Source organism: Salmo trutta, chromosome 12 (genome assembly GCF_901001165.1).
Source record: "Salmo trutta chromosome 12, fSalTru1.1, whole genome shotgun sequence".
Classification (NCBI taxonomy): domain Eukaryota; kingdom Metazoa; phylum Chordata; class Actinopteri; order Salmoniformes; family Salmonidae; genus Salmo; species Salmo trutta.
In genome coordinates, this window is record NC_042968.1 from 48,490,655 (window position 1) to 48,518,050 (window position 27,396).

General features: G+C 46.2%; 1 protein-coding gene across 4 annotated transcripts in view; it reads left to right on the forward strand.

Annotated features, from left to right (window-relative positions):
- gpatch1 (G patch domain containing 1) overlaps positions 1-25,505 on the forward strand; it is a 37,027-nt gene extending 11,522 nt beyond the window's left edge. Inside the window, exons 8-21 of one of the 4 annotated variants that reach the window (XM_029768622.1) lie at positions 11,119-11,269; positions 11,773-11,852; positions 12,226-12,433; positions 13,397-13,637; positions 13,928-14,091; positions 14,479-14,663; positions 16,882-17,009; positions 18,097-18,203; positions 19,079-19,260; positions 20,787-21,021; positions 22,144-22,248; positions 22,428-22,538; positions 24,673-24,829; positions 25,202-25,505. In XM_029768622.1, the coding sequence (XP_029624482.1) occupies positions 11,119-11,269; positions 11,773-11,852; positions 12,226-12,433; positions 13,397-13,637; positions 13,928-14,091; positions 14,479-14,663; positions 16,882-17,009; positions 18,097-18,203; positions 19,079-19,260; positions 20,787-21,021; positions 22,144-22,248; positions 22,428-22,538; positions 24,673-24,829; positions 25,202-25,235 (2,088 nt within the window). In that variant the 3' untranslated portion in view covers positions 25,236-25,505. The remainder of the gene's footprint in view (positions 1-11,118; positions 11,270-11,772; positions 11,853-12,225; positions 12,434-13,396; positions 13,638-13,927; positions 14,092-14,478; positions 14,664-16,881; positions 17,010-18,096; positions 18,204-19,078; positions 19,261-20,786; positions 21,022-22,143; positions 22,249-22,427; positions 22,539-24,672; positions 24,830-25,201) is intronic. The other 3 variants (XM_029768623.1, XM_029768624.1, XM_029768625.1) reach the window with 3 other exon arrangements.
- The last annotated feature ends 1,891 nt before the right edge of the window (positions 25,506-27,396 follow it).

Below are 27,396 nucleotides of genomic sequence, written 5' to 3' on the forward strand. Positions count from 1 at the left end.
ACACTGACTGACTGGCTGTTGTCTGCTCTAATAGTAGGGAAAACACTGACTGACTGGCTGTTGTCTGCTCTAATAGTAGGGAAAACACTGACTGACTGACTGTTGTCTGCTCTAATAGTAGGGAAAACACTGACTGACTGACTGTTGTCTGCTCTAATAGTAGGGAAAACACTGACTGACTGACTGTTGTCTGCTCTAATAGTAGGGAAAACACTGACTGACTGACTGTTGTCTGCTCTAATAGTAGGGAAAACACTGACTGACTGACTGTTGTCTGCTCTAATAGTAGGGAAAACACTGACTGACTGGCTGTTGTCTGCTCTAATAGTAGGGAAAACACTGACTGACTGGCTGTTGTCAGCTCTAATAGTAGGGAAAACACTGACTGACTGACTGGCTGTTGTCAGCTCTAATAGTAGGGAAAACACTGACTGACTGACTGTTGTCTGCTCTAATAGTAGGGAAAACACTGACTGACTGGCTGTTGTCTGCTCTAATAGTAGGGAAAACACGGACTGACTGGCTGTTGTCTGCTCTAATAGTAGGGAAAACACTGACTGACTGGCTGTTGTCTGCTCTAATAGTAGGGAAAACACTGACTGACTGGCTGTTGTCTGCTCTAATAGTAGGGAAAACACTGACTGACTGTTGTCTGCTCTAATAGTAGGGAAAACACTGACTGACTGACTGTTGTCAGCTCTAATAGTAGGGAAAACACTGACTGACTGACTGTTGTCTGCTCTAATAGTAGGGAAAACACTGACTGACTGACTGTTGTCTGCTCTAATAGTAGGGAAAACACTGACTGACTGACTGTTGTCTGCTCTAATAGTAGGGAAAACACTGACTGACTGACTGACTGTTGTCTGCTCTAATAGTAGGGAAAACACTGACTGACTGACTGTTGTCTGCTCTAATAGTAGGGAAAACACTGACTGACTGACTGTTGTCTGCTCTAATAGTAGGGAAAACACTGACTGACTGACTGTTGTCTGCTCTAATAGTAGGGAAAACACTGACTGACTGGCTGTTGTCTGCTCTAATAGTAGGGAAAACACTGACTGACTGTTGTCTGCTCTAATAGTAGGGAAAACACTGACTGACTGTTGTCTGCTCTAATAGTAGGGAAAACACTGACTGACTGGCTGTTGTCTGCTCTAATAGTAGGGAAAACACTGACTGACTGACTGTTGTCTGCTCTAATAGTAGGGAAAACACTGACTGACTGGCTGTTGTCTGCTCTAATAGTAGGGAAAACACTGACTGACTGTTGTCTGCTCTAATAGTAGGGAAAACACTGACTGACTGTTGTCTGCTCTAATAGTAGGGAAAACACTGACTGACTGGCTGTTGTCTGCTCTAATAGTAGGGAAAACACTGACTGACTGACTGTTGTCTGCTCTAATAGTAGGGAAAACACTGACTGACTGGCTGTTGTCTACTCTAATAGTAGGGAAAACACTGACTGACTGACTGTTGTCTGCTCTAATAGTAGGGAAAACACTGACTGGCTGTTGTCTGCTCTAATAGTAGGGAAAACACTGACTGACTGACTGACTGTTGTCTGCTCTAATAGTAGGAAAAACACTGACTGACTGTTGTCTGCTCTAATAGTAGGGAAAACACTGACTGACTGACTTTTGTCAGCTCTAATAGTAGGGAAAACACTGACTGACTGTTGTCTGCTCTAATAGTAGGGAAAACACTGACTGACTGACTGTTGTCTGCTCTAATAGTAGGGAAAACACTGACTGACTGACTGTTGTCAGCTCTAATAGTAGGGAAAACACTGACTGACTGACTGTTGTCTGCTCTAATAGTAGGGAAAACACTGACTGACTGGCTGTTGTCTGCTCTAATAGTAGGGAAAACACTGACTGACTGTTGTCTGCTCTAATAGTAGGGAAAACACTGACTGACTGACTGTTGTCTGCTCTAATAGTAGGGAAAACACTGACTGACTGACTGTTGTCTGCTCTAATAGTAGGGAAAACACTGACTGACTGGCTGTTGTCTGCTCTAATAGTAGGGAAAACACTGACTGACTGACTGTTGTCTGCTCTAATAGTAGGGAAAACACTGACTGACTGGCTGTTGTCTGCTCTAATAGTAGGGAAAACACTGACTGACTGTTGTCTGCTCTAATAGTAGGGAAAACACTGACTGACTGTTGTCGGCTGACTGACTGACTGTTGTCAGCTCTAATAGTAGGGAAAACACTGACTGACTGACTGGCTGTTGTCTGCTCTAATAGTAGGGAAAACACTGACTGACTGGCTGTTGTCTGCTCTAATAGTAGGGAAAACACTGACTGACTGACTGTTGTCTGCTCTAATAGTAGGGAAAACACTGACTGACTGTTGTCAGCTCTAATAGTAGGGAAAACACTGACTGACTGGCTGTTGTCAGCTCTAATAGTAGGGAAAACACTGACTGACTGTTGTCTGCTCTAATAGTAGGGAAAACACTGACTGACTGACTGTTGTCTGCTCTAATAGTAGGGGAAACACTGACTGACTGACTGTTGTCAGCTCTAATAGTAGGGAAAACACTGACTGACTGTTGTCTGCTCTAATAGTAGGGAAAACACTGACTGACTGACTGTTGTCTGCTCTAATAGTAGGGAAAACACTGACTGACTGACTGTTGTCAGCTCTAATAGTAGGGAAAACACTGACTGACTGTTGTCAGCTCTAATAGTAGGGAAAACACTGACTGACTGACTGTTGTCTGCTCTAATAGTAGGGAAAACACTGACTGACTGGCTGTTGTCTGCTCTAATAGTAGGGAAAACACTGACTGACTGTTGTCTGCTCTAATAGTAGGGAAAACACTGACTGACTGTTGTCTGCTCTAATAGTAGGGAAAACACTGACTGACTGGCTGTTGTCTGCTCTAATAGTAGGGAAAACACTGACTGACTGTTGTCTGCTCTAATAGTAGGGAAAACACTGACTGACTGACTGTTGTCTGCTCTAATAGTAGGGAAAACACTGACTGACTGACTGTTGTCTGCTCTAATAGTAGGGAAAACACTGACTGACTGTTGTCAGCTCTAATAGTAGGGAAAACACTGACTGACTGGCTGTTGTCTGCTCTAATAGTAGGGAAAACACTGACTGACTGTTGTCTGCTCTAATAGTAGGGAAAACACTGACTGACTGACTGTTGTCTGCTCTAATAGTAGGGAAAACACTGACTGACTGGCTGTTGTCTGCTCTAATAGTAGGGACAACACTGACTGACTGGCTGTTGTCTGCTCTAATAGTAGGGAAAACACTGACTGGCTGTTGTCTGCTCTAATAGTAGGGAAAACACTGACTGACTGGCTGTTGTCAGCTCTAATAGTAGGGAAAACACTGACTGACTGACTGTTGTCTGCTCTAATAGTAGGGAAAACACTGACTGACTGACTGTTGTCTGCTCTAATAGTAGGGAAAATACTGACTGGCTGACTGTTGTCTGCTCTAATAGTAGGGAAAACACTGACTGACTGACTGTTTTCTGCTCTAATAGTAGGGAAAACACTGACTGACTGACTGTTGTCTGCTCTAATAGTAGGGAAAACACTGACTGACTGACTGTTGTCTGCTCTAATAGTAGGGAAAACACTGACTGACTGACTGTTGTCTGCTCTAATAGTAGGGAAAACACTGACTGACTGTTGTCTGCTCTAATAGTAGGGAAAACACTGACTGACTGACTGTTGTCTGCTCTAATAGTAGGGTAAACACTGACTGACTGACTGGCTGTTGTCTGCTCTAATAGTAGGGAAAACACTGACTGACTGACTGTTGTCTGCTCTAATAGTAGGGAAAACACTGACTGACTGGCTGTTGTCTGCTCTAATAGTAGGGAAAACACTGACTGACTGGCTGTTGTCAGCTCTAATAGTAGGGAAAACACTGACTGACTGACTGTTGTCTGCTCTAATAGTAGGGAAAACACTGACTGACTGACTGTTGTCTGCTCTAATAGTAGGGAAAACACTGACTGACTGACTGGCTGTTGTCTGCTCTAATAGTAGGGAAAACACTGACTGACTGTTGTCTGCTCTAATAGTAGGGAAAACACTGACTGACTGACTGTTGTCTGCTCTAATAGTAGGGAAAACACTGACTGACTGGCTGTTGTCTGCTCTAATAGTAGGGAAAACACTGACTGACTGTTGTCTGCTCTAATAGTAGGGAAAACACTGACTGACTGTTGTCTGCTCTAATAGTAGGGAAAACACTGACTGACTGTTGTCAGCTCTAATAGTAGGGAAAACACTGACTGACTGACTGTTGTCAGCTCTAATAGTAGGGAAAACACTGACTGACTGACTGTTGTCAGCTCTAATAGTAGGGAAAACACTGACTGACTGACTGTTGTCAGCTCTAATAGTAGGGAAAACACTGACTGACTGACTGTTGTCTGCTCTAATAGTAGGGAAAACACTGACTGACTGTTGTCTGCTCTAATAGTAGGGAAAACACTGACTGACTGTTGTCTGCTCTAATAGTAGGGAAAACACTGACTGACTGGCTGTTGTCTGCTCTAATAGTAGGGGAAACACTGACTGACTGGCTGTTGTCTGCTCTAATAGTAGGGAAAACACTGACTGACTGTTGTCAGCTCTAATAGTAGGGGAAACACTGACTGACTGACTGTTGTCTGCTCTAATAGTAGGGAAAACACTGACTGACTGACTGTTGTCAGCTCTAATAGTAGGGAAAACACTGACTGACTGACTGTTGTCTGCTCTAATAGTAGGGGAAACACTGACTGACTGACTGTTGTCTGCTCTAATAGTAGGGAAAACACTGACTGACTGACTGTTGTCAGCTCTAATAGTAGGGAAAACACTGACTGACTGACTGTTGTCTGCTCTAATAGTAGGGAAAACACTGACTGACTGACTGTTGTCTGCTCTAATAGTAGGGAAAACACTGACTGACTGGCTGTTGTCTGCTCTAATAGTAGGGAAAACACTGACTGACTGACTGTTGTCAGCTCTAATAGTAGGGAAAACACTGACTGACTGGCTGTTGTCTGCTCTAATAGTAGGGAAAACACTGACTGACTGTTGTCTGCTCTAATAGTAGGGAAAACACTGACTGACTGTTGTCTGCTCTAATAGTAGGGAAAACACTGACTGACTGGCTGTTGTCTGCTCTAATAGTAGGGAAAACACTGACTGACTGGCTGTTGTCTGCTCTAATAGTAGGGAAAACACTGACTGACTGACTGGCTGTTGTCTGCTCTAATAGTAGGGAAAACACTGACTGACTGGCTGTTGTCTGCTCTAATAGTAGGGAAAACACTGACTGACTGACTGACTGTTGTCTGCTCTAATAGTAGGGAAAACACTGACTGACTGACTGGCTGTTGTCTGCTCTAATAGTAGGGAAAACACTGACTGACTGACTGTTGTCTGCTCTAATAGTAGGGAAAACACTGACTGACTGACTGTTGTCTGCTCTAATAGTAGGGAAAACACTGACTGACTGTTGTCTGCTCTAATAGTAGGGAAAACACTGACTGACTGACTGTTGTCTGCTCTAATAGTAGGGAAAACACTGACTGACTGACTGTTGTCTGCTCTAATAGTAGGGAAAACACTGACTGACTGACTGTTGTCTGCTCTAATAGTAGGGAAAACACTGACTGACTGACTGTTGTCTGCTCTAATAGTAGGGAAAACACTGACTGACTGACTGTTGTCTGCTCTAATAGTAGGGAAAACACTGACTGACTGGCTGTTGTCTGCTCTAATAGTAGGGAAAACACTGACTGACTGGCTGTTGTCAGCTCTAATAGTAGGGAAAACACTGACTGACTGACTGTTGTCTGCTCTAATAGTAGGGAAAACACTGACTGACTGACTGTTGTCTGCTCTAATAGTAGGGAAAACACTGACTGACTGGCTGTTGTCTGCTCTAATAGTAGGGAAAACACTGACTGACTGACTGGCTGTTGTCTGCTCTAATAGTAGGGAAAACACTGACTGACTGGCTGTTGTCTGCTCTAATAGTAGGGAAAACACTGACTGACTGACTGGCTGTTGTCTGCTCTAATAGTAGGGAAAACACTGACTGACTGGCTGTTGTCTGCTCTAATAGTAGGGAAAACACTGACTGACTGACTGACTGTTGTCTGCTCTAATAGTAGGGAAAACACTGACTGACTGACTGACTGTTGTCTGCTCTAATAGTAGGGAAAACACTGACTGACTGACTGGCTGTTGTCTGCTCTAATAGTAGGAAAACACTGACTGACTGACTGTTGTCTGCTCTAATAGTAGGGAAAACACTGACTGACTGACTGTTGTCTGCTCTAATAGTAGGGAAAACACTGACTGACTGAATGTTGTCTGCTCTAATAGTAGGGAAAACACTGACTGACTGGCTGTTGTCTGCTCTAATAGTAGGGAAAACACTGACTGACTGGCTGTTGTCTGCTCTAATAGTAGGGAAAACACTGACTGACTGACTGTTGTCTGCTCTAATAGTAGGGAAAACACTGACTGACTGACTGTTGTCTGCTCTAATAGTAGGGAAAACACTGACTGACTGACTGTTGTCTGCTCTAATAGTAGGGAAAACACTGACTGACTGTTGTCTGCTCTAATAGTAGGGAAAACACTGACTGACTGGCTGTTGTCTGCTCTAATAGTAGGGAAAACACTGACTGACTGGCTGTTGTCAGCTCTAATAGTAGGGAAAACACTGACTGACTGACTGTTGTCTGCTCTAATAGTAGGGAAAACACTGACTGACTGACTGTTGTCTGCTCTAATAGTAGGGAAAACACTGACTGACTGTTGTCTGCTCTAATAGTAGGGAAAACACTGACTGACTGACTGTTGTCTGCTCTAATAGTAGGGAAAACACTGACTGACTGGCTGTTGTCTGCTCTAATAGTAGGGAAAACACTGACTGACTGACTGTTGTCAGCTCTAATAGTAGGGAAAACACTGACTGACTGTTGTCTGCTCTAATAGTAGGGAAAACACTGACTGACTGACTGTTGTCTGCTCTAATAGTAGGGAAAACACTGACTGACTGGCTGTTGTCTGCTCTAATAGTAGGGAAAACACTGACTGACTGTTGTCTGCTCTAATAGTAGGGAAAACACTGACTGACTGACTGTTGTCAGCTCTAATAGTAGGGAAAACACTGACTGACTGGCTGTTGTCTGCTCTAATAGTAGGGAAAACACTGACTGACTGTTGTCTGCTCTAATAGTAGGGAAAACACTGACTGACTGACTGTTGTCAGCTCTAATAGTAGGGAAAACACTGACTGACTGTTGTCTGCTCTAATAGTAGGGAAAACACTGACTGACTGGCTGTTGTCTGCTCTAATAGTAGGGAAAACACTGACTGACTGGCTGTTGTCTGCTCTAATAGTAGGGAAAACACTGACTGACTGGCTGTTGTCTGCTCTAATAGTAGGGAAAACACTGACTGACTGGCTGTTGTCTGCTCTAATAGTAGGGAAAACACTGACTGACTGACTGACTGTTGTCTGCTCTAATAGTAGGGAAAACACTGACTGACTGTTGTCTGCTCTAATAGTAGGGAAAACACTGACTGACTGACTGTTGTCAGCTCTAATAGTAGGGAAAACACTGACTGACTGTTGTCTGCTCTAATAGTAGGGAAAACACTGACTGACTGACTGTTGTCTGCTCTAATAGTAGGGAAAACACTGACTGACTGTTGTCTGCTCTAATAGTAGGGAAAACACTGACTGACTGACTGTTGTCTGCTCTAATAGTAGGGAAAACACTGACTGACTGACTGTTGTCTGCTCTAATAGTAGGGAAAACACTGACTGACTGTTGTCTGCTCTAATAGTAGGGAAAACACTGACTGACTGGCTGTTGTCTGCTCTAATAGTAGGGAAAACACTGACTGACTGACTGTTGTCAGCTCTAATAGTAGGGAAAACACTGACTGACTGTTGTCTGCTCTAATAGTAGGGAAAACACTGACTGACTGACTGTTGTCTGCTCTAATAGTAGGGAAAACACTGACTGACTGACTGTTGTCTGCTCTAATAGTAGGGAAAACACTGACTGACTGACTGTTGTCTGCTCTAATAGTAGGGAAAACACTGACTGACTGACTGTTGTCTGCTCTAATAGTAGGGAAAACACTGACTGACTGGCTGTTGTCTGCTCTAATAGTAGGGAAAACACTGACTGACTGACTGTTGTCAGCTCTAATAGTAGGGAAAACACTGACTGACTGGCTGTTGTCTGCTCTAATAGTAGGGAAAACACTGACTGACTGTTGTCTGCTCTAATAGTAGGGAAAACACTGACTGACTGTTGTCTGCTCTAATAGTAGGGAAAACACTGACTGACTGTTGTCTGCTCTAATAGTAGGGAAAACACTGACTGACTGGCTGTTGTCTGCTCTAATAGTAGGGAAAACACTGACTGACTGGCTGTTGTCTGCTCTAATAGTAGGGAAAACACTGACTGACTGGCTGTTGTCTGCTCTAATAGTAGGGAAAACACTGACTGACTGGCTGTTGTCTGCTCTAATAGTAGGGAAAACACTGACTGACTGACTGTTGTCTGCTCTAATAGTAGGGAAAACACTGACTGACTGACTGTTGTCTGCTCTAATAGTAGGGAAAACACTGACTGACTGGCTTTTGTCTGCTCTAATAGTAGGGAAAACACTGACTGACTGACTGTTGTCTGCTCTAATAGTAGGGAAAACACTGACTGACTGACTGTTGTCTGCTCTAATAGTAGGGAAAACACTGACTGACTGACTGGCTGTTGTCTGCTCTAATAGTAGGGAAAACACTGACTGACTGGCTGTTGTCTGCTCTAATAGTAGGGAAAACACTGACTGACTGGCTGTTGTCTGCTCTAATAGTAGGGAAAACACTGACTGACTGGCTGTTGTCAGCTCTAATAGTAGGGAAAACACTGACTGACTGACTGTTGTCTGCTCTAATAGTAGGGAAAACACTGACTGACTGACTGACTGTTGTCTGCTCTAATAGTAGGGAAAACACTGACTGACTGGCTGTTGTCAGCTCTAATAGTAGGGAAAACACTGACTGACTGACTGTTGTCTGCTCTAATAGTAGGGAAAACACTGACTGACTGACTGACTGTTGTCTGCTCTAATAGTAGGGAAAACACTGACTGACTGACTGGCTGTTGTCTGCTCTAATAGTAGGGAAAACACTGACTGACTGACTGTTGTTTGCTCTAATAGTAGGGAAAACACTGACTGACTGACTGTTGTCAGCTCTAATAGTAGGGAAAACACTGACTGACTGTTGTCTGCTCTAATAGTAGGGAAAACACTGACTGACTGACTGTTGTCTGCTCTAATAGTAGGGAAAACACTGACTGACTGGCTGTTGTCTGCTCTAATAGTAGGGAAAACACTGACTGACTGGCTGTTGTCTGCTCTAATAGTAGGGAAAACACTGACTGACTGACTGTTGTCAGCTCTAATAGTAGGGAAAACACTGACTGACTGACTGTTGTCAGCTCTAATAGTAGGGAAAACACTGACTGACTGACTGTTGTCAGCTCTAATAGTAGGGAAAACACTGACTGACTGTTGTCTGCTCTAATAGTAGGGAAAACACTGACTGACTGTTGTCTGCTCTAATAGTAGGGAAAACACTGACTGACTGGCTGTTGTCTGCTCTAATAGTAGGGAAAACACTGACTGACTGGCTGTTGTCTGCTCTAATAGTAGGGAAAACACTGACTGACTGACTGTTGTCTGCTCTAATAGTAGGGAAAACACTGACTGACTGGCTGTTGTCTGCTCTAATAGTAGGGAAAACACTGACTGACTGACTGACTGTTGTCTGCTCTAATAGTAGGGAAAACACTGACTGACTGTTGTCTGCTCTAATAGTAGGGAAAACACTGACTGACTGACTGTTGTCAGCTCTAATAGTAGGGAAAACACTGACTGACTGTTGTCTGCTCTAATAGTAGGGAAAACACTGACTGACTGACTGTTGTCTGCTCTAATAGTAGGGAAAACACTGACTGACTGACTGACTTGTCTGCTCTAATAGTAGGGAAAACACTGACTGACTGACTGTTGTCTGCTCTAATAGTAGGGAAAACACTGACTGACTGACTGTTGTCTGCTCTAATAGTAGGGAAAACACTGACTGACTGACTGTTGTCTGCTCTAATAGTAGGGAAAACACTGACTGACTGACTGTTGTCTGCTCTAATAGTAGGGAAAACACTGACTGACTGGCTGTTGTCTGCTCTAATAGTAGGGAAAACACTGACTGACTGACTGTTGTCAGCTCTAATAGTAGGGAAAACACTGACTGACTGTTGTCTGCTCTAATAGTAGGGAAAACACTGACTGGCTGACTGTTGTCTGCTCTAATAGTAGGGAAAACACTGACTGACTGACTGTTGTCAGCTCTAATAGTAGGGAAAACACTGACTGACTGTTGTCTGCTCTAATAGTAGGGAAAACACTGACTGACTGACTGTTGTCTGCTCTAATAGTAGGGAAAACACTGACTGACTGGCTGTTGTCTGCTCTAATAGTAGGGAAAACACTGACTGACTGTTGTCTGCTCTAATAGTAGGGAAAACACTGACTGACTGTTGTCTGCTCTAATAGTAGGGAAAACACTGACTGGCTGTTGTCTGCTCTAATAGTAGGGAAAACACTGACTGACTGGCTGTTGTCAGCTCTAATAGTAGGGAAAACACTGACTGACTGACTGACTGTCTGTTGTCTGCTCTAATAGTAGGGAAAACACTGACTGACTGGCTGTTGTCTGCTCTAATAGTAGGGACAACACTGACTGACTGGCTGTTGTCTGCTCTAATAGTAGGGAAAACACTGACTGACTGTTGTCTGCTCTAATAGTAGGGAAAACACTGACTGACTGTTGTCTGCTCTAATAGTAGGGAAAACACTGACTGACTGTTGTCAGCTCTAATAGTAGGGAAAACACTGACTGACTGTTGTCGGCTGACTGACTGACTGTTGTCGGCTGACTGGCTGACTGGCTGTTGTCAGCTCTCTGTATTGTTTGGTTGTTACCGGTCAGGTGCTCTGGGATACTTGGCCTGTGCTTGACCCTTGACCCTTTGACCCCCCACCAGGGGTTTGGTGTGGGTGCGATGGAGGACGATGACGATGACATCTACCACAGAGACACCATGTCTAACTACGACACGGTGCTGGGAGGGGAGGAGCCTGGGGACGGCCTGTACGGATGGACCGCCCCCCAGCAGTACAACAGGAAGAAGAAAGGTCAGGTCCACTGAGATGACAGGAGATGGAAGACTGTGGGACAGTTTCCCAGACACAGATTAAGCCTAGTCCTGGACTAAAACATATATTTTCAATGGAGAATCTCTAGGGAACAGGTCCTACCAGTTGTTTGTCCTGAATCTCTAGGGAACAGGTCCTACCAGTTGTGTTTGTCCTGAATCTCTGAGGGACAGGTCCTACCTGTTGTGTTTGTCCTGAATCTCTGGGGAACAGGTCCTACCAGTTGTTGTCCTGAATCTCTGGGGAACAGGTCCTACCAGTTGTTGTCCTGAATCTCTGAGGGAACAGGTCCTACCAGTTGTTTGTCCTTCACTATGGAAAGTTATTGTTCATACATTTGTTTAGGGTTTATGTGTAAGGGACTCTGTCTCTCTGTGTGCCTCTTTATTCAGTGTCAAAGTCCTGCCCATTGACATCATGTAGATCACATCCATGATGATCGCTGAATATTGTTATCTATTCCTTTCCTCCTCCTTCATCAGACCACAGTAAAGACGCTGCTTATCTGGGTAAAATCCTAGAAGGATTCACCCTGGCCTCCGATAAGATGGAGACCAAAACAGTAGGTGCTCTCTTAACCTAGTTTCTAAATGAATCTCTCTTCAATTACCTCAGAATTATATAATCTACATCCCCTGGCCTCTTTCTCTGTCTCTCTTTCTCTTTCTCTCTCTCTTTCTCTCTCTCTCTCTCTCTCTCTCTCTCTCTCTCTCTCTCTCTCTCTCTCTCTCTCTCTCTCTCTCTCTCTCTCTCTCTCTCTCTCTCTCTTTCTCTCTTTCTCTCTTTCTCTCTTTCTCCACCTCTCTTTCTCTCTTTCTCCACCTCTCTTCTCTCTCTCTCCACCTCTCTTTCTCTCTCTCTCCACCTCTCTTTCTCTCTCTCTCCACCTCTCTTTCTCTCTCTCTCCCCCTCTCTCTCTCCACCTCTCCCCTCAGATCTTCCCTCCTCCCAACCTGCCCAGAGACTTCAGGCCGGTCCACTACTTCCGTCCAGTGGTGGACATGTCCAGCGTGAGCTCCATGGTAGCCCAGGCCCTGCAGACGTCTCGAGGACACATGGCCCAGGAAGAGCCCTCTAAGGGGGGACGCCACCAGCTGGACTCTGCCCAGAGGAGAGATCTGCTTGGGGAAGCTGCGCTGCAAGGTACAGGCTATTCTTCTTCAACCTCTTGACACAACAAGAATGTTTTAATACTCGTGGGCATCTTCTCTTTATTTTTAATAAAAGCAGATCAATCTACTCACCCTGGTCTCCTCCTCGTCCTCTTCCACTATTTCAACATTAAATACCTGGCTGGATTTGAAAGCTGGAGTCAAGGATATTTTGGAATAAGTTCCTTTTGTATGAATGGTGATGCTTTTGTTGTCTCTAAAACCTCCCCCTGCCCTGTCTCCTCCCCCTGCCCTGTGTCCTCCCCCTGCCCTGTCTCCTCCCCCTGCCCTGTCTCCTCCCCCTGCCCTGTCTCCTCCCCCTGCCCTGTCTCCTCCCCCTGCCCTGTCTCCTCCCCCTGCCCTGTCTCCTCCCCCTGCCCTGTCTCCTCCCCCTGTCTCCTCCCCCTGCCCTGTCTCCTCCTGTCTCCTCACCCCGCCCTGTCTCCTCCTGTCTCCTCCCCCGCCCTGTCTCCTCCCCCGCCCTGTCTCCTCCCCCGCCCTGTCTCCTCCCCCGCCCTGTCTCCTCCCCCGCCCTGTCTCCTCCCCCTGCCCTGTCTCCTCCTGTCTCCTCCCCCTGCCCTGTCTCCTCCCCCTGTCTCCTGCCCGCCCTGTCTCCTCCCCTGCCCTGTCTCCTCCCCTGCCCTGTCTCCTCCCCTGCCCTGTCTCCTCCCCCTGCCCTGTCTCCTCCCCCTGCCCTGTCTCCTCCCCCTGCCCTGTCTCCTCCCCCTGCCCTGTCTCCTCCCCCGCCCGTCTCCTCCCCCGCCCGTCTCCTCCCCCGCCCGTCTCCTCCCCCGCCCGTCTCCTCCCCCGCCCTGTCTCCTCCCCCGCCCTGTCTCCTCCCCCGCCCTGTCTCCTCCCCCGCCCTGTCTCCTCCCCCTGCCCGCCCTGTCTCCTCCCCCCGCCCGCCCTGTCTCCTCCCCCTGCCCTGTCTCCTCCCCTGTCCTCCACCCACCAGGCCCCAGCTCTGTGTTTGACCTGCTGAAGGTTGAGGACAGAGAGAGACTCTGCGGCCTACGGAGGCCCTCCTCAGATACCAGCTCAGGCCCCAGAACGCTCACCCCTGGCTGGTCCTCCCCTGTCCTCCCCCCTCCAGGCCCCACACAGCTCACCCCTGGGGAGGCCAGAGCAGCTGTGGTGGCTGCAGGGGTTGCGGCTGCAGCAGCCAGAGCGTCGGCCCAGAAGGCCCTGTCTAGCAGGTACACCTATATATGTCTGTCTAACCATGTCTGAACTATCCTGGGATATGTGTTGTAGTCCAGTCTTCTATATCTTGTATTGTAGTCCTGTCTTGTATTGTAGTCCGGTGTTCAGTGTCTTGTATTATAAACTGGGTGGTTCGAGCCCTTGAATGCTGATTGGCTGTCAGCTGTGGTATACCACAGGTATGACAAAACAATGCACTGATAGGTCTCGCATGGCTCTCATCTACAATATCCTGCTGCTCCTGGTAATGTCCGATCACTGAGTCTCAGTTTAATCCATCCAGGTTTGCTCCTCAATCAGAGCAGCAGCAGCAGGAAGCTCTGAGTGTGTGGAGCGGTCCGACAGCTCAGGCCCAGACAGGACAGACCTTCAAACCCTTTGAGAGGACTCCTCATAAACAGGCCCGATACGACCTCTACATAGACCAGCTCAAACAGGGAGACAGAGGTACGGAGGCTGCATGGTGTCAAACAGATATAATGGACTTTTATTCTATGAAACGGAGAGGCTCTTTCGAAAAACAGACCGTCTTGAACAGGGAGACGGGGGGGTACAGAGAACTGATTTTGACGGCCATTTTTAACAAAGGAAAAAGTGCTTGACAATGACAATCTGATATTGTAATGTTATTATGGTCTATTAAGACAATAAAACCACATACTTTTCATGTGGATCACAGACATGGACAACCTTTAAAAAAAAAAAACCGTTCTGAAGAATCATCCCATGTTCTGATTTTAGGGCACTCCTCTCCCATCGTGCATTTTATCCACTAAGATTCCAATGATGGGTTTTTAATCCTCACCGTCTAACCCTCTCCTCAACTCTGTCCAGATGCCCTGGAGTTGAGCTTAGACCCCACCATGACAGAGTGGGAGAGAGGGAGAGAGAGGGACGAGTTCGTCCGCGCTGCTCTCCTCTACAAGCCCAGCAGCTCGTCTCTGTCCTGTCGCTTCACCAGAGGGAAACAGGACGACGGTGTGGAGACAGACACTGTGGAGGTGACACGAGATCAGGAGGTAGGCAGCTCTCTCCACATAATGTTGAAAGGATTGTGGGTAATCAATACTGACACGAGATCAGGAGGTAGGCAGCTCTCGCCACAGCTTCACCGTAATGTTGAAAGGATTGTGGGTAATCAATACTGAGGATAGATCAGAAGGTAGGCAGCTCTCTCCACATAATGTTGAAAGGATTGTGGGTAATCAATACTGAGGAGAGATCAGAAGGTAGGCAGCTCTCTCCACAGCTTCACTGTAATGTTGAAGGGATTGTGGGTAATCAATACTGAGGAGAGATCAGAAGGTAGGTCTCCACAGCTTCACCGTAATGTTGAAGGGATTGTGGGTAATCAATACTGAGGAGAGATCAGAAGGTAGGTCTCCACAGCTTCACCGTAATGTTGAAAGGATTGGGGGTAATCAATAGGGTGGAAACTCTAGTACACATCTCAAGCCTTACTTCCTTGTTCATCTCTGTTAATACCTGGGCTTACTTCCTTGTTCATCTCTGTTAATACCTGGGCTCACTTCCTTGTTCATCTCTGTTAATACCTGGGCTCACTTCCTTGTTCATCTCTGTTAATACCTGGGCTCACTTCCTTGTTCATCTCTGTTAATACCTGGTTTTGTGTCATAATGTGCCTTGCAATAATTGCTTACAGTAATAAAATTCAACATATCACAACAGCTTGAGTGTAGAGTTTCAATAAAGTCCATATTTTGGCTCAGCTTTATAACCATTACATCGGTGTTGTGGACATGAGCCCCAGTGTCTTTTGTTAGCGGCTGGTAGTGAACAACGGGGGGGAGGGGAAACGCTGAACTAATTTAGACTCAAGGGAAACCACCTGCAGGATGAACCCATATTCTGTCATAACAGTCAGAGAAAGTATTGTTGTTTTTATTTTATTTTTTTGAGGGCCAGTTGGACATCGCTGTCTGAGTTTACAACCAAAACACACAGAGGTATATTTCTATACGTTAAGAATGACAAATCCATTGTGGTCTTATTGCTAAATGTCTATTATAAATCACTATGAGCCCGACTCTTATATCTAAGCCTTTATTATGGGGGGGGGCACCAAACTCTCACCTCCTTGACTTTTCCAGACCCGTCAATGTGGATGGACACTGTATTCTAAATGGTGGCCTGGCCCGTTCGCCCCCCCCCCCCCTGTGCTGTTTTGTAGTTATGAAAGAATCGGATGGTTGGCGTTAGGCCAGTAATCCAAAGGTTGATGGTTCGAATCCCTGAGCCGACTTGGTAAAAAAAAAAAAAAATAGAGCTGTTAATGTTCCCTTGAGCAAGGCACTCGGCCCTAATTGCTCCTCTAAGTCGCTCTGGGTGAGTGTCTGCTAAATGACTCAAAACGTAAAATGGGTTCAAGCTATATGCTAAAAACACCAACTAGATTATTAGAGATTATGTATCTCTATCTGCTCAATTCTTTGCATGTGAGTTACAGGCTGGGCATCCAGGATTGGGGTTACAGGCTGGGCATCCAGGATTGGGGTTACAGGCTGGGCATCCAGGATTGGGGTTACAGGCTGGTTTACAGGCTATGCATCCAGGATTGGGGTTTACAGGCTGTGCATCCAGGATTGGGCATGAGGCTCAGTGGGTTGATCCTGTTGCTGTCCCCAGTCCACCTGGTCGTGCTGCTGCTCCAGTTTCAACTGTTCTGCCTGCGGCTATGGAACCCTGACCTGTTCACCGGACGTGCTACCTGTCCCAGACCTGCTGTCCCAGACCTGCTGGAACCCTGACCTGTTCACCGGACGTGCTACCTGTCCCAGACCTGCTGTTTTCAACTCTCTAGAGACAGCAGGAGCGGTAGAGATACTCTGAATGATCGGCTATGAAAAGCCAACTGACATTTACTCCTGAGGTGCTGACCTGTTGCACCCTCGACAACCACTGTGATTATTATTATTTGACCCTGCTGGTCATCTATGAACATTTGAACATCTTGGCCATGTTCTGTTATAATCTCCACCCGGCACAGCCAGAAGAGGACTGGCCACCCCTCATAGCCTGGTTCCTCTCTAGGTTCCTTCCTAGGTTCTGGCCTTTCTAGGGAGTTTTTCCTAGCCACCGTGCTTCTACACCTGCATTGCTTGCTGTTTGGGGTTTTAGGCTGGGTTTCTGTACAGCACTTTGAGATATCAGCTGATGTAAGAAGGGCTTTATAAATACATTTGATTTGATCCTTTGTTTTGCCTTTTTTGTCTTCAGAATGATGTGGATGACAAGCAGGAAGCCGTAAAGATGAAGATGTTTGGAAAACTGACCAGAGACTCGTTTGAATGGCACCCTGACAAACTGCTCTGCAAGAGGTTCAATGTACCTGACCCCTATCCTGGGTACGACACACACACACACACACACACACACACACACACACACACACACACACACACACTGCTCTGCAAGAGGTTCAATATACCTGACCCCTATCCTGGGTACGACACACACACACACACTGCTCTGCAAGAGGTTCAATATACCTGACCCCTATCCTGGGTACGACACACACACACACACACACACACACACACACACACACACACACACACACACACACACACACACTGCTCTGCAAGAGGTTCAATATACCTGACCCCTATCCTGGGTACGACACACACACACACACACTGCTCTGCAAGAGGTTCAATATACCTGACCCCTATCCTGGGTACGACACACACACACACACACACACACACACACACACACACACACACACACACACACACACACACACACACACGACCACCACGGAATGAATGGTTCTAGAAATACTAATACTCAATGGATACTGCATTGGGATATAACTGCTGTTGTTGTTTATCCAGGTCAGGGTTTATCAGATATAACTGTTGATGTTTATCCAGGTCAGGGTTTAGCAGATATAACTGTTGTTTATCCAGGTCAGGGTTTATCAGATATAACTGTTGTTGATGTTTATCCAGGTCAGGGTTTATCAGATATACCTGTTGTTGTTTATCCAGGTCAGGGTTTAGCAGATATAACTGTTGTTGATGTTTATCCAGGTCAGGGTTTATCAGATATACCTGTTGTTGTTTATCCAGGTCAGGGTTTATCAGATATAACTGTTGATGTTTATCCAGGTCAGGGTTTAGCAGATATAACTGTTGTTTATCCAGGTCAGGGTTTATCAGATATAACTGTTGTTGATGTTTATCCAGGTCAGGGTTTATCAGATATAACTGTTGATGTTTATCCAGGTCAGGGTTTATCAGATATACCTGTTGTTGTTTATCCAGGTCAGGGTTTAGCAGATATAACTGTTGTTGATGTTTATCCAGGTCAGGGTTTATCAGATATACCTGTTGTTGTTTATCCAGGTCAGGGTTTATCAGATATAACTTGTTGTTGTTTATCCAGGTCAGGGTTTATCAGATATACCTGTTGTTGTTGTTTATCCAGGTCAGGGTTTGTGGGAATGCCCAAAGTGAAGAGAGACAAGTTCTCTGTGTTCAACTTCCTGACTGTATCAGAGAGTCCAACAGCTAGTGCTTCCCCCGCTCCGCAAGGTAACAAACAATCAGTTCCACTTCATCCAGACACGTCACATTTTATCTCAAGTGTTACGGGGAGAATATCAGAGCGTCGTGGCGTTGACTATCATTAAATGTTAAGGCTGTATATTATCAAATCAATTCTCTGTTTTAATTACGCGATTTAAACTAATCATGTAACTTTAATTAACTAGGAAGTCGGCACCACGGGAGTATTTATTTCCCGAATTAACTCTTCCGATATTTTCATATCTTATCGATTAGTCACTTATTAATGTGTTATTACCTCTTCAGTCTCATTACTGAACGTCTCAAACCCTTGGATATTTTGTGGTGGTTTATTTCTGTCTTATCAAATGAGGAGAAACAAACCTTTCACACAAGTCAGAGTTAAACTCAAACTACATCTTTAATAATAAGGCCCTACGTCTCTCTGTCCCTGTCTGTGTAAACCTGGCCCTTCATATCTCTGTCCCTCTCTGTGTAAACCTGGCCCCTACGTCTCTCTGTCCCTCTCTGTGTAAACCTGGCCCCTACGTCTCTCTGTCCCTGTCTGTGTAAACCTGGCCCCTACGTCTCTCTGTCCCTCTCTGTGTAAACCTGGCCCCTACGTCTCTCTGTCCCTCTCTGTGTAAACCTGGCCCCTACGTCTCTCTGTCCCTCTCTGTGTAAACCTGGCCCCTACGTCTCTGTCCCTCTCTGTGTAAACCTGGCGCTTCATCTCTCTGTCCCTCTCTGTGTAAACCTGGCCCTTCATATCTCTGTCCCTCTCTGTGTAAACCTGGTCCCTACGTCTCTCTGTCCCTCTCTGTGTAAACCTGGTCCCTACGTCTCTCTGTCCCTCTCTGTGTAAACCTGGCCCCTACGTCTCTCTGTCCCTCTCTGTGTAGGTGTGAAGCCCTCTGAGCCAGGGAAGAGGTCCAGGTGGGATGTGTCTGGCCAGGCTGGGGACGAGGACAGGAAGGAGAAGGATCCAATCAGTGAGTTCCTCAGCGTGGCTCGTATTGAAGCCTCTGGGTCAGGACCGGACACCTCTACTACTGATGGCCCTACAACGGATCCTACTGTAGAGGTACTGGTACCGTTCTACTGCATACACCACTGATCCTACTGTAGAGGTACTGGTACCATCCTACTACACTACATCACTGATCCTACTGTAGAGGTACTGGTACCATCCTACTACATACACCACTGATCCTACTGTAGAGGTACTGGTACCATCCTACTACATACATCACTGATCCTACTGTAGAGGTACTGGTACCATCCTACTACATACACCACTGATCCTACTGTAGAGGTACTGGTACCATCCTACTACACTACATACATCACTGATCCTACTGTAGAGGTACTGGTACCATCCTACTACACTACATACACCACTGATCCTACTGTAGATGTACTGGTACCATCCTACTACACTACACCACTGATCCTACTGTAGAGGTACTGGTACCATCCTACTACATACATCACTGATCCTACTGTAGAGGTACTGGTACCATCCTACTACACTACACCACTGATCCTACTGTAGAGGTACTGGTACCATCCTACTACACTACACCACTGATCCTACTGTAGAGGTACTGGTACCATCCTACTACATACATCACTGATCCTACTGTAGAGGTACTGGTACCATCCTACTGCATACACCACTGATCCTACTGTAGAGGTACTGGTACCATCCTACTACACTACATCACTGATCCTACTGTAGAAGTACTGGTACCATCTTACTACACTACATACATCACTGATCCTACTGTAGAGGTACTGGTACCATCCTACTACACTACATCACTGATCCTACTGTAGAGGTACTGGTACCATCCTACTACACTACTGATCCTACTGTAGAGGTACTGGTACCATCCTACTACATACATCACTGATCCTACTGTAGAGGTACTGGTACCATCCTACTACACTACACACACCACTGATCCTACTGTAGAGGTACTGGTACCATCCTACTACACTACATTACTGATCCTACTGTAGAGGTACTGGTACCATCCTACTACACTACATTACTGATCCTACTGTAGAGGTACTGGTACCATCCTACTACACTACATTACTGATCCTACTGTAGAGGTACTGGTACCATCCTACTACACTACATCACTGATCCTACTGTAGAGGTACTGGTACCATCCTACTACACTACATACACCACTGATCCTACTGTAGAGGTACTGGTACCATCCTACTACACTACATTACTGATCCTACTGTAGAGGTACTGGTACCATCCTACTACATACACCACTGATCCTACTGTAGAGGTACTGGTACCATCCTACTACACTACATCACTGATCCTACTGTAGAGGTACTGGTACCATCCTACTACACTACACTACACCACTGATCCTACTGTAGAGGTACTGGTACCATCCTACTACACTACAGACATCACTGATCCTACTGTAGAGGTACTGGTACCATCCTACTACACTACACCACTGACACGAGGTTTTGACAGATGTAACAGTCCACTGTAATACTGAGGTTTGACAGATGTAAGAGATGTTTTGTAAGTCGCATGTTGTTAATCAGTGATCTTTCTGACTAACTGAGCAGCCGGACACGGAGCAGAAAGACGAGGAGGAGGAGGAAGAGGAGGAGAGCAGGCCACCTATGGATCTGTTCAAAGCCATCTTCGCCAGTTCATCAGACGAGAAATCTTCCTCTTCTTCAGAAGGAGAGAGTGAGGAGGAGGAGGAAGGTGTTCGGAGCAAGGCTGGGACCGGGCCTCAGATATCAACCCGACCTGCTCTTCCTGTGTCTGTGTCGGCGACACCCAGCCAGTACCCAGGTAGGAACACTGGCCCTTCTGTTCCTATAGCCATTATAGATTGGTGGTTGAACAATGGCTTGTTTGGGTAGTTAGGAGAATAAGGAGATATTTGTGTTTATTATGGATCCTCATTTAGCTGCTGCCAAGGTATTCATTACAGAATGACACAACACACTAAGAGATCTCTGACAGAGGACAAAATGGACATGGTTTTAACTCTCTGGGTAGTGGAGAATGATGGTTTTAACTCTCTGGGTAGTGGAGAATGATGGTTTTAACTCTCTGGGTAGTGGAGAATGATGGTTTTAACTCTCTGGGTAGTGGAGAATGATGGCAGATCTCTGATGGTTTTAACTCTCTGTGTAGTGGAGAATGATGGCAGATCTCTGATGGTTTTAACTCTCTGGGTAGTGGAGAATGATGGCAGATCTCTGATGGTTTTAACTCTCTGGGTAGTGGAGAATGATGGTTTTAACTCTCTGGGTAGTGGAGAATGATGGTTTTAACTCTCTGGTAGTGGAGAATGATGGTTTTAACTCTCTAGGTAGTGGAGAATGATGGTTTTAAACTCTCTAGGTAGTGGATAATGATGGTTTTAACTCTCTAGGTAGTGGAGAATGATGGTTTTAACTCTCTGGGTAGTGGAGAATGATGGTTTTAACTCTCTGGGTAGTGGAGAATGATGGGAGATCTCTGGTTTTAACTCTCTGGGTAGTGGAGAATGATGGTTTTAACTCTCTGGGTAGTGGAGAATGATGGTTTTAACTCTCTGGGTAGTGGAGAATGATGGTTTTAACTCTCTGGGTAGTGGAGAATGATGGGAGATCTCTGGTTTTAACTCTCTGGGTAGTGGAGAATGATGGTTTTAACTCTCTGGGTAGTGGAGAATGATGGGAGATCTCTGGTTTTAACTCTCTGGGTAGTGGAGAATGATGGGAGATCTCTGGTTTTAACTCTCTGGGTAGTGGAGAATGATGGTTTTAACTCTCTGGGTAGTGGAGAATGATGGTTTTAACTCTCTGGGTAGTGGAGAATGATGGTTTTAACTCTCTGGGTAGTGGAGAATGATGGGACATCTCTGGGTAGTGGAGAATGATGGCAGATCTCTGATGGTTTTAACTCCGTTTTTCTTGTTTTTAGACGTTCTGTTCAAAACGCCCAGTGGTCCTGCCCCTCCCCCTCAGAACCAGGAAGTGGAAGAGGAGGAGTTTGGACCTCGGCTGCCTCCTCCTTCCTCTACATTGAGTGAGTCTCTTACCAAATAACGTGACCCAATCAAATCCTCCGGGTTAAACGGACGTCATGATTTCTTAACAAAATTCTTGTTGGTCACAAAAAAGCTGTTCAAACCAGTCTGTTGCAGCCCATGTTGAGACGTCGATATAGGTGATTTGGAGTCTCACCATCTCGGCTTGTCTTTTCAGCAGCGGGGCGCCGTCCGTCCCCGACTCCCTCGGCTAAGGACGACAAACACAAGAAGAAGTGTAAGGAGAAGCACAAAGCCAAGAAACACGGCAAGCACAAGAGGGACAAAAGGTACGACTTAACCCAGGAAAATACACTACGGTGTCTATTCAAGAGTACTCTGTCTCTCTCGATCTTTCTCTGTCTCTCTCGATCTTTCTCTGTCTCTCGGTCGGTCTGTCTCTCGGTCGGTCTGTCTCTCGGTCGGTCTGTCTCTCGGTCGGTCTGTCTCTCGGTCGGTCTGTCTCTCGGTCGGTCTGTCTCTCGGTCGGTCTGTCTCTCTCTCGGTCTGTCTCTCGGTCGGTCTGTCTCTCGGTCGGTCTGTCTCTCGGTCGGTCTGTCTCTCGGTCGGTCTGTCTCTCGGTCGGTCTGTCTCTCGGTCGGTCTGTCTCTCGGTCGGTCTGTGTCTGTCTGTCTCTCGGTCGGTCTGTGTCTGTCTGTCTGTCTGTCTCTGTCTGTCTCTGTCTGTCTCTCGGTCTGTCTCTGTCTGTCTGTCTGTCTCTCTCGGTCTGTCTGTCTCTCTCGGTCTGTCTCTCTCGGTCTGTCTCTCTCGGTCTGTCTCTCTCGGTCTGTCTGTCTCTCTCGGTCTGTCTGTCTCTCTCGGTCTGTCTGTCTCTCTCGGTCTGTCTGTCTCTCTCGGTCTGTCTGTCTCTCTCGGTCTGTCTGTCTCTCTCGGTCTGTCTGTCTCTCTCGGTCTGTCTGTCTCTCTCGGTCTGTCTCTCTCGGTCTGTCTCTCTCGGTCTGTCTCTCTCGGTCTGTCTCTCTCGGTCTGTCTCTCTCGGTCTGTCTGTCTCTCTCTCTCGGTCTGTCTCTCTCGGTCTGTCTCTCTCGGTCTGTCTCTCTCGGTCTGTCTGTCTGTCTGTCTCTCTCTCGGTCTGTCTGTCTGTCTCTCTCTCGGTCTGTCTGTCTGTCTCTCTCTCGGTCTGTCTGTCTGTCTGTCTCTCTCTCGGTCTGTCTGTCTGTCTCTCTCTCGGTCTGTCTGTCTGTCTGTCTCTCTCGGTCTGTCTGTCTGTCTGTTCTCTGGTCTTGTCTGTCTGGTCTGTCTGGTCTGTCTGTCTCTGCATCGGTTCTGTCTGTCTCTCTCTCGGTCTGTCTGTCTGTCTCTCTCGGTCTGTCTGTCTGTCTGTCTCTCTCTCTCGGTCTGTCTGTCTCTCTCGGTCTGTCTGTCTGTCTCGGTCTGTCTGTCTGTCTGTCTGTCTGTCTCGGTCTGTCTGTCTGTCTGTCTGTCTCTCTCGGTCTGTCTGTCTGTCTCTCTCTCGGTCTGTCTGTCTGTCTCTCTCGGTCTGTCTGTCTGTCTCTCTCGGTCTGTCTGTCTCGGTCTGTCGGTCTGTCGGTCTGTCGGTCTGTCGGTCTGTCTGTCTGTCTGTCTGTCTGTCTCTCGGTCTGTCTGTCTCTCTCTCTCGGTCTGTCTGTCTGTCTCTCTCTCTCGGTCTGTCTGTCTGTCTCTCTCGGTCTGTCTGTCTGTCTCTCTCGGTCTGTCTGTCTGTCTGTCTCTCTCTCTCGGTCTGTCTGTCTGTCTGTCTCTCTCTCTCGGTCTGTCTGTCTGTCTGTCTCTCTCTCTCGGTCTGTCTGTCTGTGTCTGTCTCTCTCTCTCGGTCTGTCTGTCTGTCTGTCTGTCTGTCTGTCTGTCTGTCTGTCTGTGTCTGTCTGTCTGTCTCTCTCTCTCTCTCGGTCTGTCTGTCTCTCTCTCTCGGTCTGTCTGTCTGTCTGTCTGTCTCTCTCTCTCTCGGTCTGTCTGTCTGTCTGTCTGTCTCTCTCTCTCGGTCTGTCTGTCTGTCTGTCTCTCTCTCTCTCTCGGTCTGTCTGTCTGTCTGTCTGTCTCTCTCTCTCGGTCTGTCTGTCTGTCTGTCTGTCTGTCTCTCTCTCTCTCTCGGTCGGTCTGTCTGTCTGTCTGTCTGTCTGTCTGTCTGTCTCTCTGTCTCGGTCTGTCTGTCTGTCTCGGTCTGTCTGTCTGTCTGTCTGTCTCTCTCGGTCTGTCGCTCTGTCGCTCTGTCTCTCGGTCTGTCGGTCTGTCTCTGTCTCTCTCTTTCTCTCTCTGACAGGCTGCTCTATGACTGGTAAAGTGAGTTATTCAAGAGGATCTCCATTGCACCAAACATGTTTGGTCTTTTTGTTTTTGGTGGAAGTGCCAGGAACGCTGTTCACTGTCTGTCAGTATGTCCTCTTGACTCTCGCCTCTCTGCCGTTGTTGTTGTTGTTGTTAACAGCAGAAGAAGAAGCACAAGCGGCACAAGCACAAAGGCAAGCAGAAGAAGAGCAGTAGGAAGGAGGAGTCATCATCAGGCAGCAGCTCAGAAGGGAGTGACGGGAACGGCCAGGAGGAGGGAGGAGGAGGGGTATCAACAGAAGAGCTGCTCAGAAGGTCAGAGGCCATGGTCCTTGTTTCAGTCAGTTGATGTAGTGAAACACATCACTTCTCAGGAGGGGTTGAAACCTCATGGAATAACGAAGGGTCTGCGTTTGCCTACTCAATCCCTCTTGCACATACCTGTTATTATTGGCTCATAATGTCTTGATCCAAAATGGGGTTTTAATAAGGTGCTTTTTAAAAACTTTAATTGTACAAAACAGTTATAACCAGGTCCAAAAAACAGTTAGAACCAGGCCAAAAATGGTTTGGATCAGGTCAAAAATGGCAAATGGTTTGACCCATGTAATTTAAACATATTACAGTATTATGACAGTGTCATTACATACATGAAATGAATTGCTCCTTCCTCTCCCATCTGACCAGGTTGAAGAGCATCCGTGGGAAGAATCAGCAGTGAATCTGTAATCCGACCGACAGGATCCACCATGTCCTCTATGAGGATAGATACCTGGAGACGGGAGTCAGGAACCATTCTGTATATGGCATTTATGAATTCCAATAGCCCTGTACCTATGCAGATGAAAGAGGGTCTTACTTTACATTTTAAATTGTAATTCTCATAAGATGTGAGTTTTTGCTGATCAATGTCTTGGGCTGATATGTTGAGAGATCTTGAATTGTTGCTATTGTGTGTTAATCAATAAAAAAGTAGATTTTTTGTTGTTGTTGTAATCTGTCTCTGCATTATCATCATGCCATTCCAGATTGTGATGTGCCACGTCTGGTGACAGGGCTTTGGAGTTGTTACGATCCCATCACGTATCTTTAAATGGATAAAAAATTTGAGCTATATACATTTGGAAAGTATTCAGACCCCTTTGACTTTTTCCACATTTTGTTACGTTACAGCCTTATTCTATAATTATTATTTTTTTAAATCCCCCTCAATCTACACACAATACCCCATAATGACATCACAATACCCCATTATAACAAAGTGAAAACAGGTTTTTAGAAATTTCTGCAAATTTTATTAAACATAAAAAATAAAAACCATATTTTACATAAGTATTCAGACCCTTTTTGATGAGACTCGAAATTGAGCTCTGGTGCATCCTGTTTCCATTGATCATCTTTGAGATGTGTGGGAGCTAATGTAAAATAAATAGGTGCAGCTGCTATTGCTGAAGTAGCAAGGACATAAGTACATTGGCCAGAGGAAGAGAAGGTGACACCCAATACATTTTGCTATTTCTGAAAAGGGTAACGTGTCAAAGATTACATTATTAAGCTAAACGAACATGAGTACATTAGCCAAGGCCACAAGTACATTTATGACAGCTGGGACATACTGTCAGGAGGACACAGGAAGGAGGATGGTAGCAAAACGATCAACAGGTGAAACATAAGTATGCAATAAATGTATTATTTTTTGTATGACCATAAAAGGGTCCTGCCACCATTTATAATCTAACCAGAAGCAGAGATGGGCGTTATTGGGCGTGAACAAGCAAAGAACTCAGACTAAAAGATAATGGTGGCAGACGGACTAAGGGAAGTAACTTCATTTACATATGGGATGTACCCATATGCTGTATGTGTATAAAAGCAGAGTCGGTGCTCAGAGAAGTTAGCTGGTTCCGCGGACCAGCTCGTCTTTGCTACTTTGTATTGAAGTCTATATTGAATTCACAGGTTCTTGCAAGAGGGTTATATTTCTGAGGCAATATTCCACGACAGATGTTTCTACAACTTTGATTGGAGTCCAGCTGTGGTAAATTCAATTGATTGGACATGATTTGGAAAGGCACACACTTGTCTATATATGGTCCCACAGTTGACAGCGCATGTCAGAGCAAAAAAACAAGCCTTGAGGTTCGAAGGAATTGTCTGTAGAGCTCCGAGACAGGATTGTGTCGAGGCACAGATCTGGGGAAGGGTACCAAAACATGGCCTCTGTGTTGAAGGTCCCCAAGAACACAGTGGCCTCCATCCTTAAACGGAAGAAGTTTGGAACCGTCAAGACTCTTCCTAGAGCTGGCTGCCCGGCCAAACTGAGCAATCGATGGTCATTCTGACAGAGCTCCAGAGTTCCTCTGTGAAGATGGGAGAACCTTCCAAAAGGGCAACCATCTCTGCAGCACTCTACCATAAAGGCCTGATTGGTGGAGTGGCCAGACAGAAGCCACTCCTCAGTAAAAGGCACATGACAGCCCGCTTGGAGTTTGCTAAAAGGCACCTAAAGACTCTCAGACCATGAGAAACAAGATTCTCAGGCATCACATCTGGAGGAAACCTGGCACCATCCCTACGGTGAAGCATGGTGGTGGCAGCATCATGCTGTGGGGATGTTTTTCAGCGGCAGGGACTGGGAGACTAGTCAGGATTGACTGAAAGATGAACGGAGCAAAGAACAAGAGAGAAACTGCTCCAGAGCCCTCATGACCTCAGACTGGGGCGAAGGTTCACCTTCCAACAGAGCAACGACTGTCACGGGCGTCGTAAGGATTGGACCAAGGTGTAGCGGGAACGTTTATACTCATCTTCTTTATTAATTAAAAGAAGGAAAAACAAACAAATCACGTATACAAAACAACGAACGACACTAAACAGTCCTA